The 24359-nt window shown below is 50.5% G+C and overlaps 1 protein-coding gene across 1 annotated transcript in view; it reads right to left on the reverse strand.

The window, feature by feature from the left end:
- The window catches only part of LOC138492039 (poly(ADP-ribose) glycohydrolase-like), a 1720160-nt gene that overhangs the window by 805256 nt on the left and 890545 nt on the right, over nt 1–24359 (reverse strand). The window contains exon 11 of the mRNA XM_069618967.1: nt 15910–16057. Coding sequence (XP_069475068.1) covers nt 15910–16057 — 148 coding nt within the window. The remainder of the gene's footprint in view (nt 1–15909; nt 16058–24359) is intronic.

Consider the following 24359-nt stretch of genomic DNA (forward strand, 5'->3'; position numbering starts at 1 on the left):
AACCCGCCTCTGGCTCCACTATGTCTGGTGGGGGCAGAAAGTGAGGGAGGTGCCCGAAACTCCCTGTGCTTTGTCTCCTAGGAGACAGGAATGCACTCTTGGGTGATTGGTCGGCTGGGTGTCGTGCAAGGACAGCCACCCTGCTGGGTGACTGACAGCTAGGCTGGAATGAATGGGAGCAAGCTGCATACAAGGTGAGGTTTTTTGGCTTGGAAGGCAGAGTCGACCACTGGACGATGGAATGCAAATAAGAACTTGGAAAAGACACCTGCTGCAACTCCTGGACCGCTGGTTTGCCCGGTGAAGCCCTGCTGCTGTGCTGAAACTCCAAATTCGTATTGACAAAGAAGCCCTGCGAAGACAACTTCTCTCCTTGAGTTGGTGGGAGCAATCAACTCCAAAGTAAGCCACCTGGACATCCTCTCGGAGCTGGTTGAATTTCCATTGCAGTCGCTACTGGAACTAAATAGCCAAGGAGAAGAACACCAGTTCGTGTGCGTTACTTTCAAGTTGGCCAAGAGCTCCAGGAAGATCCCCTGATTCCCAGGAAGCAGGCCTGACCGAGCCTGAGCCACCTCAACAGAGTGCTGGACCCCAGAAGCAAGGAAAGCCCATCTCGACAGCCAGGAACTGCAGTATTGCTGTTTGCGGTAGACACGATGAGCTGAAACACTGAAGTAGTGAGACTTGTTTGAAGTTTGCCGGTTGCCATCGATGACCGTCGCGTTGTGGTGCAGGAGTCCCCAGAAGTCCCCCTCCTTATCCCCACGACTGAGGACAAGGAACAACAGAATTTGCAGAGCTGCACAGGAAGGAACAAGTTACTTACCTGTAACTGTTGTTCTCCAGCATGGGTCTGGCATGGATTCACATGCTCATGAATATTCCCCGTCGTCAGGCTGGGAATCCTCGGTAAAGAAAAAATCAGTATCAGTTTCGTTTCTGATCTGTCTTTCGTAGTAGTAACCAATCACTGATCTCTGCGTCATACTGACCACAGCCAATGACTGCCCTCTACCTAAGCCCCGCCTCTGGCAGCCATCTTCAGATTTGGTAGCACGTGAAGTGGCAGTATGACCAAGTGAAGAGCCGCAGAGGGGTAGGCGGGAGGGTTCGCATGTGAATCCATGCCAGACCCATGCTGGAGAAGAACTAGTTACTCTTACCTTGTAACGTTCTTTCGATGGGATGTTCCTCCGACGTATTCCTTATCTTAGATAGAAATCCTTCAGCTTTGCTGGCCTCGGAAAATTTTTTCGCCAGAGGGCGCTGCGCGTCGATGATCGCCGAGTCGATGACCCTCGACGGCCTCCGTGCCGACGTCGACGTCATCCTGCCTATAAAGGCCGCGCGCAGCGTCCGTTGCTCAGTTCCGTTTTGTAGTCCCCAGTAATGTTTTTGGATTAGACTAATCACCTTGAAGGAGCATAGGCTGCAAACCCACAGGAAGTCATACTGCGGGGATGGATGGGAGGGTCGATAAGGAATACGTCGGAGGAACATCCCATCGAAAGAACGTTACAAGGTAAGAGTAACTAGTTCTTCGAAGGGATTGTGTCCTCCGACGTATTCCTTATCTTAGATAGACTCCCATAGCAGTGGTATTGTGACTGGAGGCGGGAGTAATAAAAGTTATGTTACCCTTCCAGAATGGACAGAGTGTAACACAGCCTTGCCGAATCTAGTTTCTTGACTAGAGGAGGAATCCAGGCTATAGAATTTGGTAAATGTATGTGCGGACGACCATGTGGCAGCCGCACATATATCTCGAATTGGCACCCCTCTTTGAAGGGCTGAGGATGTTGCGATACCCCTGGTAGAATGAGCCCTTAGATTTTGAGGAGGCTCCTTTCCTGCCAATTTGTAGCACTCCAGAATGGCTAAAATAATCCATCTGGAGATGGTTTGTTTTGTTATTGGAAGGCCCAACTTATGTCCTGCATAACCTACAAAGAGTTGGTCTGCTTGTCTGATCTTAGCCAATCTGCTGATATAGAAGCTCAAGGCTCGCTTAGGGTCCAGCCTGTGCAGTCTCTCTTCCTCCTTCCCCGGATGAGGAGGAGGGTAGAAAGAAGGTAATATAATCTTCTGAGTGATGTGAAACTCCGAGACTACCTTCGGGAGGAAGTTAGGCTTCACCTGAAGAACAACTTTGTCCTTGTAAAAGATTGTATGTGGAGGTTTACACGATAAGGCTTGCAACTCGCTAACCCTTCTAGCAGATGTCAATGCTATTAGCAAAACAGTTTTGAGGGTGAGAAGCTTCAATGAACAAGAGTGTAGTGGTTCAAAAGGGGCACCCTTTAGGAAGTTTAAAATTAGGTTTAAATCCCATAAGGGAACTTGAAAAGGTTTCGGGGGATAAACATTAGTTAATCCTTTTAGGTATTGTATTACCAATGGAATTTTGAAGTATGAAGGCTCCTCTGCAGTGCGCTTAAAGATTGATAGCGCTGCGAGATAGCCCTTAATTGTGCCAACCTGTAGGCCTGAATTAGCCAGGTAAAGTAAGAATGACAACACCATAGGTGTACCACAAGAAAAGGGTTCAATATTCTTTTCTCTGCACCAGCTGCAAAATTTGTTCCAACGGCAGCGGTATAGAGTTTTAGTTGCCGGCCTTCTGGCCGAAAGCAACACCTCCATAACATCATCCGGAAGGTCCCAATCCTTGTACCTCAACCTTTCAGACACCAAGCGTGAAGGTTGAGGGTCTTGATGGCTGGATGGAGAACCTGACCTTCCTTCTGCGAGAGAAGATCCTCTCTGTATGGCAGTCGAATTGGAGGGCAGATGGACATGTCTAGAAGGTCCGGGTACCACGTTCTCCTGGCCCAATCCGGGGCAATTAGGATCATGGTCTTCCGAAACCTTCTCAACCTCCTGATCATTTGAGGAATGACAGGGACCGGAGGGAACGCGTACAGAAGTGGGAACTCCCAGTCCACTACGAACGCATCTCCTAGAGCTCCTCTCGGGGGAAATTCCCTTGAGCAAAATCTGTCGCACTTCCTGTTGATACTGGTGGCGAACAGATCCACTTGAGGGGTTCCCCAAAGGGCGAAGATCTCTTGAAGGACTTCCTGAGCTATCTCCCACTCGTGAGAGACTGTGCTCTGCCTGCTCAGAGCGTCCGCTGTCAAGTTCTTCTCTCCGGCTAGGTGAATTGCCGATAGAGAGATTCCTTCCTGAATTGCCCAAAACCAGAGCTGCATCGCCTCTCTGCACAGTGGTAGTGAGCCTACGCCTCCTCTTTTGTTGAGGAGACCAACGACCGCTGATGGTCAAGTCGTTGGCGTGAGCTCCCCACCCCGTGAGTGAGGCATCCGTGACTACTGTTATCTCCGGCCATGGTTGCCAAAACATTTCTCCTTTCAGGATGTTCTCCCGACAGGCCCACCACTGAAGGTCTCGGGCTACTTTGACCGGGATCCGAAGGAGATCTGTCATCCTTCCTGAGAACTGTGACCACTGAGTTCTCAGTGCCCACTGGAGGGATCTCATTCTCAGGCGAGCCTCCGGCACGAGGAATATGCAGGATGCCATGAGGCCTAGCAACCTCAGAAAGTCGTAGGCTGGGAGATATTGGGCATTCTGAAATCTGATGACCATCTGCAGAATATCTCGAGCCCTCACCTCTGGTGGCAAGGCTTTTCCCAGGGAAGTGTCCAGGACTGCTCCAATGAATTGGAGTCTCTGTGATGGTATCATCTGTGACTTCTTTAAATTGAGGGAGAAGCCCAGCTTGTGAAGGAAGTGGCAAACATAATCTAGTTGTCTCTGAGCCTGTTCCGAAGATACAGCTCTGATCAACCAATCGTCTAGGTAAGGGTAGACATGAATCCCTTCCCTCCTTAGACTTGCAGCCACAACCGACATTAGCTTGGTAAAGACCCTCGGGGCGGAGGTTAGCCCAAATGGCAGAACTCGAAATTGATAATGAGAGCTGCCAATTGCGAACCTCAGGTATCTCCTGTGCCTGGGATGGATCGGCACATGGAAATAAGCGTCCTGGAGGTCTAGAGATACCAACCAGTCCTGAAGCTGGAGGGCCTGAAGGATCTGAGAGAGAGTCACCATCTTGAACTTGTCCTTTCGGAGGAATTTGTTCAATTCCCGTAAGTCTAAGATGGGTCTCAGTCCTCCGTCCTTCTTCGGTATTATGAAGTAGGGGGAGTACCAACCCTTGTTCCTTTCCGCTACAGGTACCAGTTCTATGGCACCTTTCTCTAGCAGGTCTAAAACCTCCTGCAAGAGGAGCGGATCTGGAAGCTTCAAAGGGTTGTTCCCCGGTGGATGACTCTGAGGGATATGTAGGAAGGGCAGGCAGTAACCTTGGGCCACTGTCTCCAGAGCCCAAGCATCTGACGTAATAGCCTGCCATTCCGTCAGATGGTGAGTTAACCTGCCCCCTACTGGTGTTCTGTGAGGGGAGACCTCAGAGTGGTTTTGAAGCGGCTGATGCAGTTGCCGAAGGTAAAGTGGCTCCTGCTCCTGCGGGTGCGGCTTTCTTTCCCCTACCCCGTCCACCACGGGTAAATCTTCCTTGGCCTCTTTGAGCCGGTCGTCCCCTGCCCCTTCCATATGAGGAATAGTAACGAAAGGACCGTCCTCTCCACGATGATCCCGAAGGACGAAAGGTATTCTGACGGATAGCAGCTCCCAATGACTTGGCTGCTGCCTTGGACGTTTGCAGTTTCTCCAAACTGTCATCCGCCTTCTTTCCAAAGAGGGTAGAACCGTCAAAGGGCATATTCAAAAGCCTGGTCTGCACGTCAGAGGCAAAACCAGACTTCCTCAACCACGCATGCCTGCGGATTGTGGTACTTGCCGCCATGGCCCTGCTGATACTGTCAGCAGAATCTAGGCCAGTTTGTAGGGTCTCGCACATCGCATCTTTACCATCCCTGATGATGTTTAAAAATGCGTCCCTTTCCTCTCCTTCTTGGAGGCAGTCAGCCGCTGATGAAGCGCACTCCCAAAGGGTGTGGCTGAACCTAGCGAGCGTACAGGTCGCGTTAATAGACTTTAACGCCATGCTACAGGCAGAAAAAACCTTCTTAGCCATGGCATCATACTTTTTGTCATCCCTATCCTGCGGAGCAGTGGGGTATGCAGATGTGCTGCCTGATGAGGTTGCAGACTGTACAACCAAGCTCTCAGGAGTAGGGTGTTTTGACAAATATTCAGGGTCAGAACTAGCCACCCTGTATTTTGTTGACAGTTTTTTATTTACTGCCGGGATAATTTCTGGCGTTTCCCAGTTTGTCAAAATCCTTCTCTGTAGAGCAGAGTGAAATGGAACCACAGGATCCTCCTGTGGGCCCTTGTCCAGTATGTCAGTGAGGTCATCCTGCTGAAAGGCAGGAGAAGGTGCAGACCAACCCATAAATTCTATGATTCTAGACATCAGAGCTCTATATGGAGTCTCCGCATGTTCTCCTGGGTCTGGTTTGATAAATTCTGCTTCAGGAGAAGTGTCCAAGCCACTAGCTTCCTGAAGTGCATCCTGAAGATTTTTTAATCTTCCTTCCTCAGAGGCGAAAGTCTCTGGCTCTGGTGATGTGGTCCTCTGTAAATCAATATCTTGGTCTGAATCCTCCCTTTCCTCAAAAATCGAGGTTAAAGGGGGATACATTGGTTTTTGGAATGGTATAAACCCCATTTCCAATGCAGAAGGAGCCATCATCACAGGCCTTGAAAACGTCGATGTCGTCGACACCGACGTGAAAGTACTCGAAGGCGCCGTGAAAAGCGTCGAGAAATGTGTACTAGGCCTCGAAGAACTCGAAAGGATCGGAGTCTTGCTCGAGAACGACGTCGACGTTCTCGGCGTCGAGTCGGAGGTCTTTTGTCTAACCGTTGGCTGTGGAGTAGCCGTGGTTCTTTCCTTCACCGGCGTCGATATCGGCGTCGACGTCGGCGTCGACTCGATCGACTGATGCGCCGATGAATCCTTCGACAACGGCGTCGATGGCGCCGACCTCTGTTTCGAAGGAGTTTTCGACGATGGCGTCGATGATGCTTTATCTCCCGATGGCTCGAGGCGCTTTCGGGTTGACTTTTCCGCCGGGTACTGCGACTCGCGGCGTTTAGATTTTTTGGGTTTTTTACCCGGGGTATCACCCTCAGCTGTCTTCGAGGGGGACGAGGCCGCTTTCTCGAAGACGCTTAGCATCTTTTTCCTGAATTCCTCCCACTCAGCTTGCGAGCTGCGTTTTGTGGGGCAATGAACTCTCTCAGGAGAACTCGACGAAGATGACGAAGGGGATCTCCTACGTCTCTTCTTCGAGTGTCTCGATGTCGACGAGTGGTGGGAGCCACTTTGTGATCTAGATCGAGAGTGTTTTTTATGGTGAGGAGACGAACGTCTCGACTCTACCGAAGAAGCTTTCGAGGAAGTTAAAGTTGACCTACCTCTCTCGAGCTTCCCCCTACGCTCCTTCAAGGCTTTCGCCGTCATGGAAAGGCATTCCTCACACTCCGAACTCTGGTGCGTGATTCCCAGACACCACAAACAGACCCTGTGAGGGTCCGTCAACGACATTTTCTTCCCGCAGTCTCGGCACTTTTTGAAACCGGACCGAGGGGTCGTCGGGTCGGAGGAGGATGCCATCGATATCGAGGTAAATAGTAGTTATTATATACGTTATCTTGACGAGAACTGAGCAACGGTGTTCCGAGGCACAACGAAGCGCGGAAAAACGGAACTGAGCAACGGACGCTGCGCGCGGCCTTTATAGGCAGGATGACGTCGACGTCGGCACGGAGGCCGTCGAGGGTCATCGACTCGGCGATCATCGACGCGCAGCGCCCTCTGGCGAAAAAATTTTCCGAGGCCAGCAAAGCTGAAGGATTTCTATCTAAGATAAGGAATACGTCGGAGGACACAATCCCTTCGAACAACAGTTACAGGTAAGTAACTTGTTCCTTCTCCAGCATGGGGTCTGGCATGGATTCACATGCTCATGAATAAAGAATACATAGCAGTACACACATGCACAACCACGGGAGGTGGCAAAGGCTCAACATTAAGCATTACATCAAACTCAACATTAAGCAATTCTTACCTCCTCACCAGGCTCACCTTAGGCGAACAGATTGCGCAGCACTGCTTGGCCGACCCTGGACTCCTCCCTGGAATCCCGATCGACGCAGTAGAATTTCGTGAAGGTGTGCGTCGACCTCCACGTAGCAGCCCTGCAGATGTCCAGCAAGGGCACACCAGATAGGAACGCCGTGGTAGCTGCGATCGCTCTGGTGGAATGGGCTCTCGGACGGCCAGGCAGCGGTCGGTTTGCCAACCGATGACAGTACATGATACAGCCGGCGAGCCATCTGGAAATGGAGGCCTTTGAGAGAGCCTTCCACTGATTGACAGGTCCAAAGTTCACAAAAAGTTGTGACGTCTTCCGAAAACACTTCGTGCGGTCCACGTAAAACGTCAGCGCTCTAGCTACATCCAGCGAGTGCAAAGTCCTTTCGGCCGGCGATGAAGGCGACGGGAAGAAAACAGGCAACACCAAGGGTTCGTTGAGGTGGAAGTCCGACGGTACCTTGGGCATGAAGGAGGGGTGCGTCCTGAGCACTACCCTTGTGTCGTGAAAAGTCAAGTACGGGGGCTTGCAGGAAAGGGCCTGGATCTCTCCCACTCTTCGTGCGGAGGTGATGGCCACAAGAAACACTGTTTTCCACGACAAGAACTTCAACGGAGCCGAGTGCAGAGGCTCGAACGGAGGTCCCATGAGCTTGGTCAGCACCACGTTGAGCTCCCACGCCGGGGCCGGAGCCTTCACCGGCGGGAACGATCTGAACAGTCCCTTCATGAATTCTTTCACCAGACGATGAGACCACAAAGACGTCCGCCCCGTGGTTCTGGTGTATCGGGAGATCGCAGCAAGATGAATCTTGATGGACGCGTGCGCCAGTCCAGCCTTGGCCAGCGTCAGAAGGTACGGCAGTACCTGGGGAGCCGTAATCCGTAGAGGGTTAATCTTCTGTGCGTGGCACCAGACAGAGAACCTCTTCCATTTGTGTCCATAGCATTTAAGAGTTGAGGACGCCCTGGCCTTTGCAAGAACCTCTCTGCAGTCGGCCGGTATGTCATATCCTCCAAACTCTAGCGCTGCAGGAGCCAGGCCTGCAAGTTCAGCGACTTCGGGTCGTGATGGAGGATGGCGCCTCCTTCCCTGGAGAGAAGATTCGCGTCCACTGGCAGCTTGATTGACGGGGACGCTGAAAAGTCCAGAATGTCCGGGAACCATATCTGCCTCGGCCACGCAGGTGCAACGAGGATCATCCTGCACCGTGACCTCTTGAGCTGGTTGATTAGCCGGATCAGCAATGGCAATGGAGGGAACGCGTATAGAAACAGGCCCTCCCAGGGGAACGAGAAAGCATCGCCCATGCTCCTCGGCTGGGGAAACCTGCTGGCGAACCTCCGGCACTTGGAGTTTGTCGCTGTCGCGAACAGATCGATCTGGGGTGTGCCCCACCGTCGGAAGAGGCGGTCCACTAGATCCTGTCGTAGTTCCCACTCGTGGCACGAGCGCAGCTCTCTGCTGAGCGAGTCGGTGATGGTGTTTTTTATCCCTGCCAGATGAAACGGCACCAGAAACATCCCTTGGGCGACGGCCCAATGCCACAGATCCTGCGCCTCCTTGGACAGGGCTGGGGACCTGGTTCCGCCCTGCTTCCTGATGTAGAACATGGTGGTGGTGTTGTCGGTGAAGATCCTCACCACCTTGCCCTTGAGGGACGGAAGAAAGGACCTGAGGGCCCAAAACACTGCACGGAGCTCCAGGACGTTGATATGGAGGGACTTCTCCGTCGGAAGCCAAAGGCCTTTCGCGTGCAGATTTTCGGTGTGCGCTCCCCACCCTTCCAGGGAGGCATCCGTGGTCACTGTCTCCTGGTGGCCGGGGGTCTGGAAGTCCATGCCCGCCGTCAGATGCGCGCGGGTTCCCCACCACCGGATCGCTCGTCGGAAACTCTCGTCGAGTGTGATCCTCTCCTCGAAGCTGCCCGTCGTCTGGATCCAGCGCGCTTCCAGGAACTCCTGCAACGGGCGCATCCGGAGCCTGCACAGGCGGATGAGATAAATGCAAGAAGACATCATTCCGAGGAGGGACTTGATGGACCTCACCCTGGCCGCGTCGGCAACCAGCATCTGCTGCACCTTGCCCAAGATGGCCCTCGTCCTTTCCTCCGACGGAGAGGCCAGAAGAGACACTGGGTCGAGCTTTGCTCCCAGAAACAGTGCTTCTTGCGCGGGCACCAGGCGGGACTTGGCGTAGTTTATGGAGAATCCCAGGTCCGTGAGTAGTTGGGACGGTCCTTGCCGTGTGCTCCACGGCGAGCTCCTTCGTCTTTGCTCGGATGAGCCAGTCGTCCAGGTAGGGGTAGAAGTGGATCCTCTCTCGGCGCAGCTGCGCCGCCACCGGTGCGAGGCACTTGGTGAACACCCTGGGTGCCGACCTCAATCCGAAGGGAAGGGCTCTGAACTGGTAATGACGCCCATGGACCACGAACCTGAGAAACTTTCGGTGTCCCTTTAGGATGGGAATATGGAAGTAGGCATCCGCCAAATCCAACGACGACAGGAAATCGCCCTCCTCCAGTTGACCCAGGACTTGTTGGAGGGTGACCATCCGGAACTTCTGTGCCTTGATGAATTTGTTCAGTCGTCGTAGGTCCAGGATGGGACGCCATCCTCCCGTCTTCTTCTTCACGAGGAAGTATCTTGAGTAAACTCCGGAGCCCCGAAGCCTCTTTGGGACGAGCTCGATGGCGCCCTTCTTGAGCATCGCCTTTACCTCCAAGAGAAGTTGAGGGACGTGATGTTCTTTCCTGGCCACAGGGGGGACGCGCGGGCACCTCTTTAGAAACTCGAGCGCGTGACCCTGAGCTAGGGCGTCCAGCACCCAACGGTCGGTGGAGATGGACTCCCACACGCTGACGAAGCTCGCCAGCCGGCCTCCCACCGGGGTGCTTCGGTGGGGGCCCGACCCCACGGCCGGTTCAGTCCTGCTTCGACGAGGCGTTGCCGCCTTGTCCTCCTTGGCGACGACGGCGGGGTCCGCCTGACTTGCCTCGTCCCCTGTAAGCTTCCTGTGACGACGAACGGGCCGCTTGACGGTAGGTGGAAAATCCGCCGCTGGAACCTTTGGAGGCATCCTGTTTGCCTCCGCCGCTCCGAAAGGGCGGCCGCCGTTGCTGGAGAACCCCAAGACCGTGTCCACCTTGATGGCTTGAAGGGAATCGTACACTGTTTTCCCAAACAGGTTGTTTCCGTCGAACGGCATGTCCAAGACTCTGGTCTGCACGTCCTGACGGAAGTCAGTAGCCTTGAGCCATCCACACCGCCTAAGGCACACGGCGTTGCCCAACTGGCGAAATCCAGTGTCAGCGATGTCCGTCGCAATCGTAATGGCGTGGTCCGACGCCACCTCTCCTTCCTGCAAGATCTCTAGGGCTTCCGCCCTCTTGTCGTCTGGTAGGAAGTCCAGCAGGGGGGCCAGTTTGTACCACAACTCCCTGTCGTAGCGGGCTACGATAGCCAAGGCGTTGGCCGCCTTAATCGTCGTCGCTGCCGACGAGATGACTCTGCGTCCCACCGTGTCTAATTTCTTTCCCTCACCGTCCGGCGGGGAGGTCGACGTAGAGGCCGCGCCCCCCCCCCGCTTTCTTCCTGGCCGCCGCGGAGACGACCGGAGACGACCGAGTACCGATCCCTTCTAGCCGGCGTCGTGGATGGGTTCTTGAGGAGGGCGAGGCCCTCATCCCAAATATCGTCCAGTAGAGGTACAGCGAGGACCGTCTTCCTCTTGGCCTCGCGCCGTTGATAAAGGAAACCTTCCTTCTTCTTCTCTTCCGGGCAGAGCTGGAAAAGCTCGGATGCCCTGGCGATCATGGAGTGAAACGATCCAATCTCGTCGGGCGGGGAAGCCCAGGTGGGAGGTGACGACGGGAGATCCTCGTCGTAAACCTCGTCGTCTGTACCCGTCGCGGCCGTGTCAGTCCCCGTATCATCCCCACGTGTCGTGGACGGGGAGGAGGGCTGAACAGGGCGCGATGGCTGAAAAGGAGGTGGAGGATGAATCCTTCTTCTCTTAGGGGGAGGGCTCCCAGAAGGGCCTGGCTCCGGGTCCCCCGTCGGGAGCAGTTCCTCCGTTGGTGTTAACGGCAGTCTCGTCCTTATCTCAGAGCATAAGGACTGTATAGCCAACAAAATGGCCGCCGAGTTGTCTTGCGGCACTGGTTGAGGGGAGTCCGACGGGCAGTCAGGAGCCCCGTCGGCACCCTCGACGTTCTCGTCGTCTCCTACGTCGGGGTCCCTCCCGACGGGCTGGTCTTCTTCCACGCCGACGCCGTGGCTTAAGACTTCGATCAGCTCTTCCTCCGAGGTTGAGGCCGAATCCACAACGACCTCTTGCCACCCCTTTTTCTTCTCCGTCGGAGGTTTCACGGGGGTCCTGTCGATGGGCATGAAAGAGGACTCCCTCCGCGGTGGCAGGGAGACTCTGGGCCCCGAGGTTGCCACCACTGGTGTAGCCTCCACAGGCTGAGCCAGGGCCGCCGCGACTGTCTCGATAGAGGCCTTGGCCGGATGGATTAAGGCTTTCACCACCTTAGGTGCACTCACCGCCTTCTCCTTGGGGGGAGGGTCACCGCCTCGCTCCCCCTCCGATGGGGCCTTCGAGCTCGACCGGGGGTCTCTCCAGGAGCTTCGCCGGGTGCTCGGCCTTCCTCTTACCCGAGCCAGAGCGTTGGCTCGTGGTTGATGGCGCCGGGGAGGATGCGCCCTGCCTGGCGCCAGTAGAGCCCGACCGTTGGGCGCTCCCGGTCCCAGCGGACTCGCGGTGCTTGGCCTTCTGTTGGACCCCCGTCGCCGGGGCGCCCTCAAACGTCTTAGTAGACCGCTCGGACTTCTTCTTCTTCTTCTTCTCGCCTGACGGGCTCTTCCCTTCCAGCCAGTTGGCGAGACGTTGATGGCGGTCCTTCATGGTCCGCTCCGACATATTGCCGCAAAACGCACAGTCCTTCTCCACGTGCGTCTTGTCCTCATGTAGGCAGTAAAGACAAAGGGAGTGTTCGTCCTCCTTAAAGACATTCTGAAGCTGGCATCCAGGGCAGACCCTGAACAGCTTTACGGGCGTCGAGCTTCCCTTCTCCTGAGCCATGTCCGAGATGGGCCTGAGAAACTTCTGGAGTCCTCCAAAAGCGTGGCTCGAGGAAATCTTCACCCTTGAGGGGCGTAGACGAATCCGACACGGGTCCCCGTTGATCGGATGAAGAAACGGTGGAGCTTGAGGCTCTTTTGACCGAAAAAGATAAATTTTTTGAGAAAAAACGTGAAAAATAGCACTAACGCTCGAGAGCAATAGCACGAGGATCCCAACACTTGAACGTGCGGTAAAAATCTGAAGATGGCTGCCAGAGGCGGGGCTTAGGTAGAGGGCAGTCATTGGCTGTGGTCAGTATGACGCAGAGATCAGTGATTGGTTACTACTACGAAAGACAGATCAGAAACTAAACTGATACTGATTTTTTCTTTACCGAGGATTCCCAGCCTGACGACGGGGAATATTCATGAGCATGTGAATCCATGCCAGACCCCATGCTGGAGAACAGAAGTAATCTGCTGCATTTTTCTTCAACCTAAAAGGTACTGTAAAGTCTGAGAGAATTTACCTCTATGTGTGGAGTTGCTTGTAGCTTCTACTTCACAAGTCTCAAGGCTTGTGGCCCTACATTTGATTTTTCTTTTTCACCAAATACTTCTAAACATATTGTGCAAAGACTTTCACTGACCTGCAAGAAGTGCTTCAGCCACATAGACTTTTGCCCATTGACATTGGCTTAGTCTGGTTCCCTGAATGACTACTCTGTTATTGTGTTGCACCTGTTCTTCCAGGAATGGGTTAACTTACTCTGCATTGGGGGGTCCAAAAGTATTTGCCCGCTTAAAGAATATTTGTGATCTCTTGTTTGTTCTGATAACCCTTTCTTTTGACACTCTCAAAGCCTACTCTGAATGCAACAGTAATATATTAATGTCCACACTGAGGGTGCAGGAATTTTCTGTGTGTCATCCCCAGTGGGTCTTTACTGACTCTGAGAAACCTAAGGGAATGTATTTCTGAAGTGTATTTGAGTGTTGTTTTTATATTGCTCACTTCTGAAGAAGGCTTGTTTAAATGACTAGTAAATAAATTAATAATTGTTTTATCAAGAAACCTTATCAGTGTTTATTTGAATACTTGTCACTGTGAATCTCTGTGTAACTCCACTACTGCTCACATTGACCCCTCTTGAAATAAGTCTGGCTGCTCAACACGCTACCAAAATTGTGTAATACAAGCTTATACCAAAGGTTGGATCCCTATTGCCAGTAGGCTAAGGTTGTTGTAGTGCACCCAAAGGGTACTACCCCAAATCTTACCTAACAGAAGGTATCAAAGAACTGATATAGTGATCTGTGGTGGTGACTGAAAAGTTCTTAAAAGCAGTTAAGTAGTTACTTCAAGATAGGAAAGTACACCACTCTATCCTGTTAGAAAGGTACATCTTAGGACTGGATCCTTGACCCAGGTTAGATGACCTAAGGCTAGACCCGAGGAAGTTTAGGGACAAGGGCTCTCCATCCAATGTTACTCTGTGGCAGACCGGAGGCAGGAACAGGTATGTTCACTTACCCCCTGACTCAGATTCTTCCAGATAACACTCCAGGTCTTCCGGTATTTGGGTCTCCAATATTCTGTCCTAGGTTCAGGGGAGCCAATGGGCGCAGAGGTCACTTTTTTAATGTCTGGAACTGGTCACAGTTCTCACAGTCGGTTCCAGGCTACTTCTTGAAGCAGATTACAAAACAAAGAAAAGATGCAGACTTCAGCAGTGCAGACCCTTCAGGACAGCTCATGGGATTACAGAAGGATGGTTCCAGTGGAGGTTACCACAGTCAGGCAGTGACAGGCGATCTTCCAGCAGTGAACACAGGAGCAGCCCATGCTCAGCTTCCCTTGTCGTGAGAAGGCTGAAATTGCAAGGACAGGCGACTTATGGCATAAACTGAAGATGCAATGAGTCCCAAGGCTCTGCTCAGAATAGTGACAGCTGCACCATGGTAGCCCAAAAGGGAGCTGATGAGTACACCGGGTGGTCAAGGGACATTTCCAAAGGCTTCCAAGATGTGGATGCAAGAGGGGTTGATATTGGTTGTTCCCTCCAGTCCAACGGTTAGAGCACGAGTGAGGGTTCTTCAGAGATCAGGCAGAGGAGCAGGTGTTCACTTGGCCAATCAGTGGAGTAGATGCTGGTCAGCTACAAGGATTGTCCTCTGGTCGTCAGTGGGCTGCTCTTCTCCGAAGTAGTCTTGGTTCCAACAATGATCTGTCGAACAATTGCAGGAGTCCTCTTTTTATCCAAAACTTAGGCTGGAAGCAAGCCCAAACCCACAAATGGGAAGGATCTGCAACAAACATCGCAGAGGTGTCCAATACTGGACAACAACTGGTCATCGCATCCGTCCAGCAAAAGACATTCGGGCTCCAGAGGATGTGATCTGGGACCAGACAGGCCGACCCCCCTCCTCTGGCTCACACACACAAGCCCACTTGCCAGCGAAAGCATCAGCTTTGACCGGGAAATGGACCCAGTGGTGGCACTTAAACTGCTGTTTGGTACGCACCTCGCCCCCAAAAACAAGGAAAGTGGTGCTTTTTTGATGTGTAAAACAGAGGTCCGCCCCCTTGAAATCCTAACAAAAGGGCTGTTTGTTTTTGCTACATGCAAGTTTGAACCAACAAGGGCATTGAAGTAAAGCCACACTATGGTAAAAGCCATAGCTCGGCTTCATGGCCCCCAGGTCATTCCCCAAGTCTGTTTCTTTGAAGACATCTCGTTTCTTATTGGGCTGGGGCAGATACGTGCGAAATGGAGAGTGCCAATGGCCCCATTCTCCACAGTAAATGGCTGCACCACAAAAGCCTTAAACAGTGTAATGCAAGCACACTTGAACATTTTATTCAGAAGGTGCTTGTGTAAAACAATTCTATGATGTGAAGACAAGTCGGACAATACACAGATGTCTGGTTGTCTTGTGCAAGTAAGACATTTTCAAGAATCAGGGTGTTGTAAATGTTTGCAAACTCCTTGATTTTAAGAATAAGGTGCATTTAAAATGAGTGTTGAAAACAAGGAAAGGGTGTGTTTTCAAAAAATGGAGACGAGCATGGATACCACTTCAAACTGAGAGTGCCACCACTGGGGAAATGGATGACCTTGTATGGCGTTTTCTGACCTGAATGTATCATATAGGGTTCCTTTTCTTGACTTTATATATTAAAGCTTATATGTATAGTGCCTACATGGAACTAACTCACTTAGGTTGAGTGATTTAGGCATGTACTGGCCATTTACTGTTTTTTATCTACACTATGCTCTGCTAAGTGTGTTCTGCGTAACCTGTGTACTTATTTTTACCATCACAAATATTTTGTGTGTGACCTTCTAATAAAGTGTATACATTTTCAGTATACCAGTGTGATGTATTCTTTTGTGGTGTCTGCTGGGATTGTCACTCAGAGCCAGCCTTGCTCTGCCCAAAAGTTAAGCCTAGCTGCTCTGCTACAGCTACAGCTACCATTGTAGGGTCTGGTCTTTCCTTTTGGGTGACACGGTTCCAACCACTAGGCTAGATTATTACACAGCCCACACAAGAAAAAGATCACAAGAAAAGAAATTAAAAAGTGATAAAATAAAATAATTGAAAAAAGGACGCAATATATTTTTGTAAAAAAACACCCATGAAGCGTGGGCAGAATGTGAAAGAGGACGTTCTAGTGGTGATGTGAATATGTGTTAATGAGAAAGGACAGCAAGGCTTTGAAAAAGACATGACCTAGGTACCTGTGATGAGGAGACTTTCATCATCATTCAGTTTCTCTGTGAAGAGGCGACTCACAATCAGCTCGGTATTGATAAGGAAGCGGATTTCCTCCTGGACCAGTCCAGACCCAAGCACTCCACCTCCAATTATAGGGCTTGCAAAATCCACCTGGAAAGTTTAAAATGTATGAGACCTGTTAAAATCAGCAAAGTATCAAAACATATATTTATTTGTGGCTTAGTGCATACAGTGCCTTGCCAATCTAGTCACCTCTGGTCTCCTGCACCTAACAGAGTCCACAAGTAAATCATTAAGTATCAGGGGAGACAAGACAGTGAAATGGAGATATCAAAAGCGGAAGGTAGCTAGAAAGATGGGCTGACATTAGAAAAGCAAGATTTCACATGTTTTCCTGATATCAAGATTCTGAAAAAGGCACATATTGAAGTAAAAGGAAGTGGGCTTCACAGAGGCTGCAAGCAGCTCATAATAACACTTTCTCTTTTGATACTGAATATATTGGCTGTACAGGAATTTGTTTAGAAGGTAGAAGACCGAATGTCTCTTATTGCCACCAAATTGTTTGTGACCTTCTCCCGGACGAGTCCACATCTGGGGTCTCAAAGACACAAATACTAGATGTGCCTTTTGGAGGACCGGAGTCTCTTTGGATCACTCACACCAGGTAACACGTTTCCGTGTACAAGTCTACTGGCAAGGCTGTCTGCATGGCCTGCATACTTGGGTGACATCGATTATTTTTAATTGAGTAAAACCTGGTGGGAACCCATGTCAAATCCAATAATGCCTCCAATGGAGTGATATTGTTCGTGTAAGTGAATGGGATGCGGCCATGCCTACTGCGCGACTATCGTAAATGAGGGCAACAGATGCCGAGACCAGATGTAAGCAGTTTGTGAAAGGGGTCTGAAATTCAAACCTGAATCCGCACCCAAGACAAGCCCCGTGTAGAGGGCTGCAAAAAGTTATATTTGGCAGCACCCACTGATTTTGGCATTCACCAGGGGTACAGATGATTTTACCACATTAGCAGCCAATGTAGCTTTTTGCTAGCAACTGTGTTAGGAAAGATTTCTTTTTGCAACTTTCCTTTCATTGACCTCAATGGAACCTACTGCTATTTGCTATGGCTTGAACCCTGACCTACATTTTGGAGATAAGTACAATGATTTTGCTTTGCTTTCCTTGCTCACTCAACTCATCTATTTGGGGGGCACCTGTTGAGATGGATTTCCAAAATCAACCCTGGGGTGAATTTTGTGAGGCCACTTATATTTTGGTGAACAGGGAGACACTGAGGACTAGCCAAAGCAATCAATGTAAAGTAGCAGAGTGGCAAGTCATAGTCTCGGGAGGACTGTGAGTGGTCTAGGGGTACTGCGAGTCCACACAGAACACCCCCAATAATTACAGTTAGACAAACATATACAATGATTTATTAGGCCTTTAAAATACATACTAAGCAAGTATAACCTCTACTCAAATATTGTCACACGTTTACTACAAAACAGATATATACATTCACCCTTGCGTTAAAGGTTCTGCGTGGTTTCTTGGCGCTCTGGCAAAACTGTAAAGCAAAGTTGAGGGTGACGGTTTGGTTAGTAGGAACGAGTGGGAGAAAAGAGCAAGAGAGCTGTGAAGTGCTATTGGCAGCTTCAGTTCAGTTGACATGGTTCGCTGAGGGTAGGTGTGTTTTTAGGTTGATAGTCATGTGTTGTTGGGCGAGGCTGTGTGCGGTTTGTTTCGTTGTGGGGTGGCGAAGTGCATGCGGTTTGGTGTCCTGTAGAGGTCTGGTTGTGTTACGTTCAGGGTTTGAGAGGTATATGCAGAAAGATTATTTTGTTTTTTAGTAGGCTTGTGAAGTGGAGAAATCCGAATATACCCCCCGTCCCGGACGGACCCCCAACCGGTAGATGCACCAGCAACACTGTGGCCGCCGATCCTATGAATTTATGCCGATCGCTACTGACCCAGCCATGAACATATACCACGAAAAGTACCCCACTAGCTTACCACACGCTCCTGTTAATCAGCAAAGTCTGCCCAGAGTGGATGAAGAACCACAGGAACGAGCAGGAGCCAATCGCATGGACATACTTGACTAGACATCGAATAACAAACGCCATGCTGAAGGTCGCTACAGACACCCTGACGACGTAGCCGCGTTAGACATGAAGCATACGTGCAAATCCGCGCAACCGGATATGCATTCACCAAACTACATGAAGAACACAAACAGTTTGTTGAGATGGAGGACAGTAATACACATATACATTAGCAGCATGTTTATTGTTTTGTCAGTAGGGTTGCTATAGCACCGCGGAACACAAGAAGAAGAACTCGTATATACGCTTGCAAATGCTCAGAGGCAACTAACCCTATGGAACGACGGGACTTGGCCAACCATAGAATACCCGCTAACCTATATGATGACTCTCTAATGGGGATAACAGCAAGCCTCAGGGAGATGCGGTAGGCCGTAATGGGCTCAGTCAATTTCTGGATGCAAGGTGCTGTACTGACAGAACCAACCCTGGCAAGAGCCTCAGGCTGTCAAGGCCGTCATGTTGCAACTCTACATTCTGCATCCCACGCCAAGGTGACAGCGGCAGCAACAACGAATATTCCCTGCAAACGCACCTTAATTCGAGGTAATTGAGCTTGCAAGAGTGGACCCCAGCCACGTGACTCAGCAAGGCTGACAACTGGCTGAGGTTTGGAAACTGGGAACAAGGGGCCATCTCACAGCTAGACAGCAGCTTGCAACATAATGGTTACTCCAACCGCCTTGCAAATGGGAATGGAATGCTCTCATGGCATTAGTCGTCTTCACACTATGGTAACATGCAGACACATAGTTGCAAACTGCTGAAACATAGTAGAAATGCACTGAGAACAGTTGTCTTGCGGGCTGGGAACAAAGTTTGTCCCAGACTTGGGGGCCCACGGCCTGACCAATCAGTGCACTGGGTCTAGAGGCAGGTGGTGGGGGGCTATCGACCAATTACAGAGCTTACCCAATGTATCAGTCGTAGAGTAACATTTTTGGGAGGGTCCAAGTACACCACCTGACATAGCCGCAGCCACTAACAGCACCTTCTATAAGTTCCTATAGCGGAACTCGCAACAGCAGCCTATCCTGAGTGGCGTTAGGTTTGGGGGGAGGGAGTCAGTGAGTGACACAGAATGTGACGTCACATGTTATTAAAACTGGCCTGGGAGCCAGAGCTCGGTGTGATGTGCCCGGATCCTGTTGGCATCTGACCCCTGTGCGTTTGTGAAATAAACCACAGTAAACCTTTGTTCTTTGTGTGGACCTCGGCTTCTTGGGACCTGGGAGGGAGTTAGGGCCCTCCGTGAGCTGGGAGTCTGCGGACCCAGAAATTACCCTATCACTTGGTTTACTGGCAGTGTCCTAACCTGCCCCTTCATATTTCATTGACTGTGGCCCATAACCGTCCCCATTGCACATTCCGGTGTGTCACAATTACTGCTCCTTTGCTGTGTGCTGTGGTGTGGGTCCTCCATAGGGATATTCAGTTGGAGTATCTTTTTGGGAATCTGTCTCTCCCCTTCATCTCCAATGCCCTCTACCAGAGGACCAATTAAGCCGAACCCCTCTCTCTCTCACCAGTTTCCCGTTTGACCTTCTATAGGGAATGGTACGTCTAGGTCTACCTCCAATTCAGACGCCTCTCTTTCCCTGTACGCCATTGCTTTCCAGCCTACTGCCCAGTCCTTCTCAGTTTGTGCTCTTTTTCATGGTGCTAGTCTGTTGTTCATTTGTTCTTATTCCATTCGAAGTTGAAGAGCCATGTTTTTAGAAGGTTTTCCAAATTTTTGATGGCCCTTCATAGTTCGAATTTCTCTGGGGAGGGAGTTCCAAAGTTTTATGGCTAAGCAGGAAAAAGCTGATCCGTTACGTTTTTTCCTCATGTATGGTTTCCGCTCAAGGCGGATATCGCCGCTGGATCCGAGGGTTCTAGTCGGCTGGCAGATGGTGATTTTCTTTTGTATGAATTCAGCTCTTAGGTCGTGGATTTCTCCGGGTGTTATGCACATTACTTTGAAGGTGATTCCTTTTTTTGACTGGGATCCAATTCAGCATCCTTAGCGCTAGAGTGATGTGGTCCCTTCGTGAGAGTGTGAGGAGAAGTCTGGCAGCTGCAGTCTGTATACATTGGAGTTTCTTCAGCAAATAGTCTGGCATTCCGCGGTACAAGCTGTTGGTGTAGTCTGTCCTGAACATAATGACAGAGATGACAGCCAGTGTTTTGTGCGTGAAGGAGAGGAATGGTAGAATCTTTTTGATCGTGTGTACCAGGAAGAAGCATTTCTTAATTATCACATTTACTTGCAGTTCCAGTGTTAGCTCGTTGTCCATTAGGATTCCCAGGTTTTGAACTACTGTGGATGGCTTGGGTTCTGTTCCCAGTTCTGTGGGCCATGGAATGTACTGGTTGCTTCCTTGGATGTCGGATCTAATCACGATTTCCGTCTTGTCCAGGTTGATTTTGAGGTTGTTAGTGTTCATCCATCGGTAGAGTTCTTTGAGCTTTGAGGCAGTCCATTAGCTTTGCATTCTCCTGTTCATCACTGAATTTGTAAACGATTTGGGTATTAATTGCATAGATGTAGCAAGTGGAGTTGAGTCTTTTGATGAGGTTGATTAGCAGCATCATATGAATGTTGAAGAGGAGTGGGGATACCTAGTGGTACTCCACAGATGGTGTCTTGCGGTGTGGATTTGAAATGTTTTATCCATACTGTTTCTGTTCTTTCAGGTGGGAAAGACTTGATCCAGGGCAGTGCTGTCTCAGTGATCCCTATTTCGTCCAGTCTATTGATGAGGATGTTATGGCTGACTTTGTCGAATACTACGCAGAGGTCGAGGAATATCAGTGCAGAGTTCGTGCTGAAGTATGTGTTGGAATTTAGGTCATCCCATATAGAGAGAAGTGCCGCCTCCGTCCTTCTCATGGGTCTGATGCCAACTTGTGCCTGGTCAAATAGTTGGTGTTTTTCTACATGTTCCAGTGTTTTTTTGTATACATAAATCTCTAATAGTTTTGCTGGGTTGGGAATGATCATGCTTAGGTAGAATTCCGATGGTGTGCACTGTGTAATGTTTGTTTTATAGATGTCTGGTGTTCAGAGGTGCATTGGCGAGCCTGCTTGGTTTAATATTTTCATCAGGCTGAGGATTTATTCTCTTGACATTTGAGTGAAGCCGTTCAGCTTGCTCTGTGTTTCCGCGATGGGTAGGTAATGGTTCATGGTCTGGTTGATTGGTCTACTTTGAATGCTCCAATGTATGTTGGTATTTTTATTCTTAAAATGATCTGCAAGATCATTGCATAATTTCTGTGAAGGCACGGGTGTGTTATTGCAGCCAGGTGGATTTCTCATCTCGTTTACGATGTTTAATAGTTCTTTCTGAGTGTTGGTGGCTTTTGTGATCCGCCCGTTTTAGTATTTTATTTTGGCTTTTAGAGTTTCCTTTTTGTATGCTTGGATTTGTTTCTGAAAAAGAACAAGTTACTTACTTTATCTGGTAACGTTCTTTCGATGGGATGTTCATCTGACGTATTCCACATCTCTGACGGGTAATGACCACAGCTGTGCTGCTTTGGAAAATTTTCGGCAGAGGGCGTCCTGCGTCGATCCGTAGTCCCTCGAGGGCCTCCGACGAGGGTCGACTACACCGGATGTTATATATAGGACGCACGGCGCCCGTAGCCTCAGTTGTAGTTTTTTCCAGAACGTGTGGCACCAATCTCCTGCCAGTATGACTGCAGAAAGCCTTGCGGAAACATAAGGTGCAATCGCATAAGAAATTCTGTAGAGGGGCAGGCTGGGAGGGTTCGATGTGGAATACGTCGGAGAAACATCCCATTGAAAGAACGTTACCAGATAAAGTAAGTAACTTGTTCTTTGAGGGGATTGTGTCCTCCGACGTATTCCACATCTCTGACAGACTCTAAAGCAGTACCAACGTATGGAGGTGGGAAAAGAATTTACAATTTAGAATATTAGAATGCCCAATCAAATGGCTGAATAGAGGACTGCCTTACCAAAGGCCAAATCCGGCCCACGGATGGAGTCCAAGGGATAGTGTCTCACAAAAGTATGGAGAGAGGTCCATGTGGCTCCTTCACAAATATTGCGAACAGGAACGCCCCTCTGTAGAGCAGTGGAGGCAGCCACACCCCTGGTAGAGTGAGCCTGTAAACCTACTGGAGTGTCCTTTCCCGCCAAACGGTAACACTCAGAGATTGTCAAAATGATCCACCTGGACAAGGTCTGCTTGGAAACAGCCTGACCCAAGCACCTTCCAGCATAACCAACAAAGAGCTGATCATCCACTCTGACCCGGGACATCCGTGAGAGATAGAAACTCAAAAGCTCTCCTAGGATCCAACCTGTGGAGCCTCTCCTCTTCCTTACCAGGATGTGGAGGAGGATAAAATGCCGGAAGAATCACCTTCTGGCTCAAATGGAATTCCGACACAACTTTCGGAAGAAAAGAAGGCCGTACCAGCAGAACAACCCTGTCCTTATGGAAAACAGTAAAGGGTGGCTTGGCGGAAAAAGCCTGTAACTCACTCACTCTGCGCGCGGAAGTAACCGCAACTAAAAATACAGTTTTAAAGGACAACAGTCGCAACAGACAAGAATGTAAGGGCTCAAACGGAGCTCTCATTAGGAACTTTAAAACCAAATTCAAATCCCATCCCGACTCCTGGAAAGGCGACGGTGGAAACACATTATTTAGCCCTTTTAGAAACTGAGAAATCAAAGGAATCTTAAAATAAGAACGTTCCTCAGGCGAGCGCTTAAATATGGACAGCGCCGTCAGGTAACCCTTAATGGTACCCACTTGCAGGCCCTTGTGGGCTAAAGAAAGCAAAAAAGACAAAACCAAGGGAATGGAACATTGGAAAGGATCCAGATTCTGTACCCTGCACCAGTCACAGAACTTTCTCCAACGGCAACGGTACAGGGATTTCGTTGCGGGCCTTCTGGCCGAAAGCAACACCTCCATCACATCTTCGGGTATGTCCCAATCCTTATACCTCAACCTTTCAGATACCAAGCATGAAGGCTGAGAGACTTGACCTCTGGATGGAGAACCCGACCCCACTCCCGTGAGAGCAGATCGTCTCAATAGGGAAGACAGCACGGAGGGCAGATGGACATGTCGAGAAGGTCCGGGTACCACGCTCTTCTGGCCCATGCCGGAGCAATGAGGATCATTCGGGAACCGAACGTCCGTAACACTTGAGGAATGATGGGGACTGGAGGAAACGCTTACAGCAGTGGGAAGGACCACTCCACTACGAACGCGTCCCCTAATGCTCCTCTTGGAGGAAATTCCTGCAATCAGAATCTCTCGCACTTCCGTTTGACACTTGTGGGGTTCCCCAAAGGGCAAAGATCTCCAAAAGAACTTCCTGAGCCAGCTCCCACTCGTGAGAGACTGTGCTCTGCCTGCTTAGAACGTCCACCGCCGTGTTTTCATCTCCGGCCAGATGAACTGCCAAGATCGAAATTTCCTGCTTAATGGCCCAGAACCACAGCTGCATCGCCTCCCTGCACAACGGGAGTGGCCCAGCCCCCCCTTTTTTGTTGAGGTAGTGCATGGCCACTGTATTGTCCATCATGATCAGGACATTCTTCCCCCGCACAGATGGCAGAAACGCCTTCAGGGCTAGCCCGATGGCCCGCAGCTCTAACAAACTGATGTGGAGTCTGGACTCCGACGGAGAGCAACATTCGCTGGCTGTCAACTCATTGGCATGGGCTCCCCAACCCGTGAGGGATGTGTCTGTCACCTCCGGCCATGGTTGTCAAAATGGAGCACTCTTCATCAGATTGCCTTCGACGGCCCAGCACAGAAGATCCTGGGAGACCGAGAGCGGAATCTGAACGTGATCCGACATCCTGCCGGAGAACTGCAACCATTGCATCTTGAGAGCCCACTGCAGAGATTTCATCCGCAGCCTTGCCTCTGGCACCAGGACAATGCAGGTTGCCATGAGGCTGAGCAACCTCAAGAACTCGAACGCCGGGAGACTCTGGGCATGTTGAAACCTGACCATCATCTGCAGAATGTGATGAGCCCTCACCTGGGGAGGCGAACACTGCCCGAGGGATGTGTCAAGCACTGTTCTGATGTATTGGAGCCACTGGGTAGGTGTCAAATGTGACTTCTTTAAATTGAGGGAGAAGCCCAACTTGTGGAGGGAGTGGCAGGTGATGGACAGATGATCCAGGGCTTGCTCGGGAGAGCGCGCCTTGATCAACCAATTGTCCAGGTAGGGGTAGACGTGAATACCCCCTTTCCTGAGATACGCTGGCACCACCACCATTAGCTTGATGAAGACCCTCGGGCGGAGGTCAATCCGAACGGCAGGACCCGAAACTGAAAATGTGTTTCGCCAAC

Source organism: Ambystoma mexicanum, chromosome 10 (assembly GCF_040938575.1).
Source record: "Ambystoma mexicanum isolate Mex_15411 chromosome 10, UKY_AmexF1_1, whole genome shotgun sequence".
Lineage (NCBI taxonomy): Eukaryota > Metazoa > Chordata > Amphibia > Caudata > Ambystomatidae > Ambystoma > Ambystoma mexicanum.